The 7,823-nt window shown below is 46.8% G+C and overlaps 1 protein-coding gene across 2 annotated transcripts in view; it reads right to left on the bottom strand.

Annotated features, from left to right (window-relative positions):
- Nucleotides 1–1,741: 1,741 nt before the first annotated feature.
- VAV1 (vav guanine nucleotide exchange factor 1) overlaps nt 1,742–7,823 on the bottom strand; it is a 58,182-nt gene continuing 52,100 nt past the window's right edge. Inside the window, exons 25-27 of one of the 2 annotated variants that reach the window (XM_037154336.2) lie at nt 4,919–5,033; nt 3,499–3,647; nt 1,742–2,049 (exon numbers count right to left, since the gene is read on the bottom strand). In XM_037154336.2, the coding sequence (XP_037010231.1) occupies nt 1,996–2,049; nt 3,499–3,647; nt 4,919–5,033 (318 nt within the window). In that variant the 3' untranslated portion in view covers nt 1,742–1,995. Of the gene's footprint in view, nt 2,050–3,498; nt 3,651–4,918; nt 5,034–7,823 lie in introns of both variants that reach the window. The other variant, XM_037154335.2, reaches the window with a different exon arrangement.

Genomic DNA, 7,823 nt, shown 5'->3' with positions numbered 1-7,823 from the left:
GCACACCCCTTTTTCTGTCCTCTCCCTCCTCCCCTCCCCACGCACGGAAGCAGGTATCAGCCTAGGAGGTAGGGACACCACTGCCAAAGGTCAGGTTGGCCGTGCCTGCTTTGGCTTTATTTTGGGGCCACCTGCTTTGCAACATCCCGTCTGCAATGTTCATAAACATGTCTGTTCCAATGGGAATCTGCCTGCCCGTCTCTGAGTCTGTCCATGGACTTCACACGTGGACGTCACCATCCGAGTGTGTTAGTCCTCAGGAGAGGGCAGGTGTGTCTGTCTGCCTCTCCATCTATTTCGAGGGTGCCGTTGTGTGTGGAGGTGGCACTGTTTTAGGGGTGTTTCTGTGCCCCTGGAGATTGGTGGCACAGGTGTGAATCTTGGTCACGGCCCTGAAACATACATATAAAGCTGGTTGGGTGTTAAATTTTGTGTCTTTCACCACAATTTAAAAAATATAAGTCTTAACAGAATAGGTCAGGGTCCCCTGGGGGGAGGGGAAGAGTTGGGTGGGAAAGTAGGATGTTAAACGCAGAGGTGGGTGTGTCCCTGTATCCTGCCAGCCCACCCCCCACCCCCCCACCCCCGTCCAACTGGCTTCAGGGTGACGTGAAGGAATGTTTCCCGGGGCATGGATCCCAGGCTATCGAAAGCTCTCCAGGGCTTCCCCACACCTCACACATGCTGGCATCCACTGTGGAGAGAGGGCTGCAGAGGGGGAAGCATGCAGTCTATTCTTGGGGAGAGCGTAGCAGGCCCTGTCGGCACCCCACTTGCAGCTCCCGGCTCTGATGACATCCATGCAGGCCACTGGCTCCCAAAAGGCCTGTGGTTCTCCGGCCACCAGGCCGGGCACTGCCTGCCTATAAGCATCTCTTAAGCAATGACTGATGGAAGCTGGGGAACAACGACCCCAGCTCCCATACCCTCAACTCTCAGGCACATGCTACACCGACTCCCAGGGTCCCCAACAGGACTGAGCCCCCATTGCCCGCAGCTGTCACCTGCTCATCTGTGCTTCTGTATCGGCCCCTTCACTTCCTCATCTGCTTCACTCCCTTCTGGGTGCTTCCTGGGATCACCTTGCAGATAAACTTTGCCACCCCTCCCCCAAACCCAAATCCTTGTCTCAGGCTCTGCTCTGCAAAAGCCCAACCTAAGACAGCGATGATATAACTCATCATCCCAACCAGGACACTTTGCAGAATGAAAATGATTGAGATTAATAACCACACTGGAGCAATAGCCAGGATGTAGAATCATCCTACCCAACAATTAAGGAAAAAACAGCCAGATGTCTTGGATATGCTCAGAGGGATGTGGAAGACACAGAGGAACAGCAAGTGAGGCAGACAAGTGACATCTCAGCAGGTGGCAGGGTGACAGAAGATAACCACCGGGCCCCAGCGGTCTCCCCAACACCCCAGGGCCAAATCCCCAACATGATCCCAGGGAGAAGTGACAAAGGACACCCAGAGCCAACTCAGACAAGGTGTCTGCTGCTCAGCAGAATTAGAGGGGCTCCAACCAGTAACTGAGTTCTATCTATTATAGAAAAAGCAAATGAGTTACGTTTCTGTGATTGAGAACCTGCTACCTGGGGTCCATTTCCTTCTTCATATGTTAAGTGGCAGCAAAAGGTGGTAAAGCTGAATAGCAGGTTTCGGTGGGTGGGTCTGTCTGTGCCCCCGGCACCCCTCCCCCTCCCTCCCCTTCCAGCGCCTCTGAACAACACCAGTCCCTCCATCCATCCTTTTATTCAAAGCCGTTGCCTTGAGCCCCGCCTTCCTAAGGAGGCCCAAGGGGAAATAGGTGTGTCATAAATTAACCACGGCAGGGCATCACCCCAGGAGCCTGAGCAACTGGATGCAGGCCCTCCACAGTCCATCTCGGATTCTCAGCCTGCTGGGACCTGTCATAGTCCCTGGCCACGCAGCCTGCTCATCCTGGGGTCACAGCCTGCAGTTCCTTGTCGTTCTGTCAGTACTCCAGAGCTCAGCAGTATTCCGAATAATCCTCCTCCACGTAGTTAGAGGGGAACCAGCCAACCTAGAAAGAGATGAGAAAGGAGTCAGGGCAGTCTCTACGCTGTTCCTCAGCAGACCAGGCAGGTTTCCTCCCACCTCAGGGCCTTTGCACCTGCCATACCTTCCACCCCCAGAAATATACCCCTCCGACATACACCCGGCTGACACCTCCCGACTCCTACAGTTCCTACTCACATATCACCTTCTCAGTAAGGACTTCCCAGCCACCCTTTCAAACTGCAAACCCCACTCACCCCAACACTCCTTAGCCCTTTTTCCACTTTAGTTTCTCCACACATTTATTGCCATTTATTTGATGGTCCTGGTTATCATTTATGGGCTTCTTATTGGCCTCACAAACACACACAAAACACAAACACACTACAAGAGCTCCACAAGGCAGGGATTTTGTGTCTTATTCACCACTGAGTGCCCAGAGCCTAGAACAGTTCCTGACACAGAGTAGATACTTGATATTTGTTGAAAGGATGCATGGATAAATGAGTGGATGGAATGATAGATGGATGGAATGGTTGACGGATGGGTGCATGCATGGATAAATGCATGGATGAATAGAATGATGGATGGATGGATGCTTTACAGTTCAGACTTTCCTGAACACACCCAAAGGCTCCCTGAAACCTACTGGTCTTCTAATGCACACTAACCTTACCCTCCACGGTCCTTAACAAACTCCTCACCTATGCAATTACCTGGGTCACTTTTTCACATATGTTTTCCCTCAGTAGAATGTAAGCTCTTAACCCATTTCTTTGTCTTTATTCAATAATTATTTCTGAGAAACCATTGCAAGTGAGGCAGTATTCTAGAGGCTAGGAACTCATCAGCAGTAAAATAAAGAAGACATTCTGCCTTTGTAGGACAAAAATAAAATCAGGCAGGAACACAGTTTTGAGAAATCTTGAGGTCTCTCCTGACAGTCTGAATTCGAGCAGGTGAAAGAGCACAAAAGGAACAAGTGGGCTGGTCCCAGCCCTACCTCTTCCTGCACTGAACATCTAACGAGCACCTACTATGTGCCGGGGCCTGTTCCAAGCACTAGTGATATTACAGTGAACAAGACAGGCACGAAAGCCTCAACGATCAGCTTGCCCTTCCATAAGGTGTCCTGACCTGCTCCTGGGGGTGCATCGGGGTCCCCCTGGGCTCTCAAGCTGCCCTGTGACTCCCCATCACAATTCTGACCACTCAGCATGGCAACTGCTTGGTTACAGGCTTGTCCTCTTCAGGAGACTGGGTGCCATGACAGCAGTGATTGTGCTCTGCTCGTTTTTGCCTCCTCAGCACCCAGCACATAGCAGGTGCTCAAAAAATAATGCAAGTTGCACCAATGAATGAAACCCCTATGCCCCTCCCTCCCCTTAACCAGCAAAGACCACCTCCAGCCCACAGTTCCAGTGCAGCGTCACTAAGCCCAGGCCGCCTGGGTGCCAACTCCGCCCTGACTCACCCGACCATAGATCTCCCCTCGCCACCAGCCTTGTTGCCCCTTCTTGTTAAGGATCTTGACAATGTCACCCTCCTTGAGGTTCAGCTCCGATCGGTCCCGGGCACAGAAGTCGTAGCGGACCTTGGCTGTGCCGAAATACTTGGTGCTCCCTGCTGTGTAGGGGAGAACAGAGGTGGCAGGAAGGCCTGGGGTGGACGCCAGCCCAGCGCGCAAGGGGCAGTGGGAGGACAACGCTCTCAGGAAAGTGATGCCAGGATGAAGGGCCCGTGCTTCTGTATGTAGGGCGCTGGGCACCCTGCGCTCTGCGGGGTCACAGTTGTGCTCCCCAAATCATGCTTGCAGCCCAACCAGCATCCATACTTAGAGTACCATTTATAATTTTTTTTAATGGTTTGTATATATTTATAGTAAAAGAAACAGAGGAATGATGTGGAAAAATTCATTCTAAGTTGCAAAATATTAATAATTTTAAGAAGGACCAAGAGTTGAAAAAAGAGAGGAAATGGGAGAAAGACAAGCAGTGGGGAAAAAAGACATAAAAAATATTTTCACAGTACAGTATAAATGATACTGTAATTAATTTGTAGTATTTCTGCAAACATGCTAAGATGGAACACCATATCTATGCCAGGGCACCTCAGTAATATGCAGCTAGAGAGCACATTCATTCAATTTGGTGAGTGACTAGCAGCAATTATTGTCTTGGGGTCCTGATGTTATGTTAGTTTCGTTTTTCAGTAATAAAACAGCTTAATAATTAATTTTTAATACTTCTTTTAAAAAATTCAGACACTACACAACCCATGTGACTTTTCTGAAAAACATATTTTAGAATGTGCACAAGAAAAATGAAATTTAAATCAAAAAAAGGAATTTCGAAAATAAAGAAAAACATGGAGATAAGAAATATAGTCTAAATAATTCTTGATACTATATTTGCAAGTTAATGCAATTGTAATGAAAGGATTTCCAAAATACATGTGATAATTACTTTAATTCACAGCAAACTATATTCGACATTGCAGATAATCACATCAAGCGCAGTGAGTGAGAGATACGAAGAGAAGAGGAAGTTAGGTGAACTGAAGGACTTGCCTTTTCTGCAGGAAAAGGCTGTAGATAATCCTTGATATTGTCACAAAAATATAGGCTTAAAAGCTACAGGTGAGGATTGTTCTGGCCCCTGGTGTCCTCATCTTCCCAAATACAAAAAATTACCCCTGACTCACCTTCCATGCAAGCAAATGAGGATGCCAACCACTCAAGAGCAAAGCGACAGACAAGAGCAGAAAGGGTCCCTGTTGATTCCCAGATACGACCTCTGCATGCCCACTGGAAGCAATGCCCGTGGTATTCCCAAACGTCCCCTCCATGACAGGAAGGAGCCAGGGCTGCAGGTCTCCAGCCTGAGGCATCCTACCTGCTGGTTTGCTGATGGTTCTCCTCTCTGGCTCCTTGAAGGGGAACTGCAGGGTGGTGTCCAGTGACTTGAAGCAGTCCTTTAGGGAATTCTGCTGGTAAAACTCCACCAACTCCTGGACAGGAGACAGCGGGACAGACGCTATCCTAGCAGGCCAACCCGAGAAGGCAGACTTGGAAGGAGACACCTCCATCCCTCATGTCAAGCAAGCCCCACTTCTGGTCACCCTCAAGTGATTCCTTGAATGCTCCTCATGATGGGAACCTCATTCTCTTTTTGCACAGCCAGGACCATTTTATGGGAAAGAGACCACATTGCCTAAAGCCAGCGCCTCTAATAACCAATTTGCTTCATGATAAATTTATATGACAATCTACTTGCCTAATGACCAGCTCACCAAAATCAAACCTACCTGCCCCCAGTGGGTGCCAGGAGCCTTATTTTTATAATTAATTATAATAGTAAATGCCATTAAGCACCTAATATGTGCTGTCCAGGGTGCAACCACACATCATCAAAATCTAATAATTGTGAGAGGTGAATATGGTCATGGTACCCTCACTTTATAAATGAAATAACTGACTCACAAAGAAGCCTAGTTCCTTGCCCTAGGTCCCATAGCTATAAAAGGGAGAGTCCAGAATCCCCCGGGGGGCAGGCAGTGCAGTAGAGCAAGTAAGAGCTGGCTCCTGAAACATGACTGATCTGAATTCAAGCCCCAGATTCACTGCACTCATGAGTATTGATTACGCAAACGCTCAAGCTGAATCTAATAATAAGTAAACAACCACACAAGTCATAACTAAGGGACATTCTGTAAAACAAATGTTTGCATTTTAGAGTTACTAGACTCTGAAGTTGCCAGTGTGGACCCTGAGAACAAAGATACCTACTAAGGACTCCTGGTGGCTAAATGGACTCAAATTTGAAAAAAAAAAAAGATCTTAGCAACCATTTCTGCACAAGGGACTCTCTCACAAACTGCACTCACGGAGAAGCCCACACTAAACTACCTACGTCTGCACTGAACTGCCTGCCTTAACAGTGTTTCTGTCATCTAAGCCAGCCCTTATAAAGGAGTTTCTGGACTCCTATATCAACCGATAAGACTGAGGCTTTTCCCATCCAATCAGATCTGTGCAGATCTGACCAATCAGAGCAGCTCTACCCTGACCAATCAGGACAGTGCCTTTTGAACCAATCAAACTGTGAGAATCAGGAGCCCTTATTTACATGAGGACAGACCAATCAGAGACCAGGGATAGGGGCTTCTGTCTATATAAGCCTGCTCCCCGTGCCTCTTGGAATACACTCTCTGTTTCCAATAAGATATGAAGGCTGCCTTGCTCTGGCAGAACTGAAACCCTGAAGATCGGCTTGGAGTAGAGCAGAGCTGTTAGCCAGAGAGTGAGTGACCTAGTGAGGGGTCTCTTGGTCCAAGGGCTACCTTACAGCCATGCCATTTTCCCAGCTATACTATTCCTCTTGGTGTTGCATTATCACCAAGGATAATCAGCTGACACCAGTATCAGGAAAGACCAAAAATAAAGACTGGGGAACTATGGCAAACTAAAAGAGACTAAGAAGATGAAAACTGAATGTAATGTGTAATCTGTGATTATAACCTAGGGAAAAAATAGCTATGAAAGACATAACCAGGGCAATCAAAGAGTTTGGAAAAGTGGACTGTATACTAGATAATTTTGCATCAATGTTCAACTTCCCAAGTGTGATGATGGTAGTGTGGTGAAGTATGAGTGTGTTTTGTCCGTCCAGATACTCAGGCCAAAGTGTCTGTGGGTGAAGGACCTTGATATCTGCAAGTTACTCTTAAGTAAAGTTCAGATAAATATGAGTGTGTATGTGTAGATGGAGAAAGCAAACCAGAATATTAACAATAAGTGTAGGTGAAAGGCTTACAGGTGTCCATTACATTTTTCCAATCACTTTCCAGAAATTTTCTCAGAAATCAAAAATGAAGATGGGTGAAATTTTTAAGAATAAAAGTTGGAGGAGAAAAAAAAATTGTGGAATAAATTAACACTCTCTAACCCTCTGGGGACGGAGGTTCCCTGTGAGGTTGAAGTGAAATCTGAGATACCTCCCTCCAAAAAAAATGGCAAGTATGTGCATGATTCTGGATTTTCTTGATTTTGAGAATGCACAGACCATGGGTAAGATCCACGCACCTTAAACCAATGGGCTGAAACACCTAAGTGACAGTCCAAAGCTGCAGGACTCCGAACGGAGACAAAACCACTTGAAAGGCACTGGAATTCTCAAATGATCATTAAACAGATTAGGAAGGGCTAAGTCTTCGAGTCTGAGAGAAATGGGGAACTCTGCTCTTTTGTGACACTAGATGACATCTAAACTTGCTGCCGCAAAGGCAAGGACCTGCATCCAGGATTGCTCTATCCGGCAACGCTATCATTTAGATTAGGACAGATAAAGTGCTTCCCGAATAAGGTCAGGTTCAAGGAGTTCATCATCACCAAGCCCTTATTATATGAAATGTTAGACTTATCTAAGAAAAAGAAGAACACAACTATGAACTGTAAAGTGACTACTAACTCACAACTATCAACAACCAAAACTAAAAAACAAAAACTAAGCAAACAACTAGAACAGGAGCAGAATCACAGAAATGGAGATCACAAAGAGGGTTATCAGTGGGGAGGGGCAGGGAGAATGGGGGAAAAGGAACAGGCAATAAGAAGCATAAATGGTGGGTACAAAATACATAGGGGGGAGTTGAAAATAGTATGGGAAATAGAGAAGCCAAAGACCTTATATGTACAACCCATGGACATGAAGTAAGTGAGGAGGGATGCAGGGGGGTGGGGGATGCAGAGCAGAGGGGGATAAAGAGGAGAAAAGAAGAAAAGAAGAAACAAAATCCTGT

Source organism: Artibeus jamaicensis, unplaced genomic scaffold (assembly GCF_021234435.1).
Source record: "Artibeus jamaicensis isolate MK-2021 breed Jamaican fruit bat unplaced genomic scaffold, CSHL_Jam_final scaffold_537, whole genome shotgun sequence".
NCBI classification, from domain to species: Eukaryota; Metazoa; Chordata; class Mammalia; order Chiroptera; family Phyllostomidae; genus Artibeus; species Artibeus jamaicensis.
The sequence above is the reverse complement of the archived record's forward strand: the minus strand, read 5'-3'. Positions and strand labels throughout refer to the sequence as shown.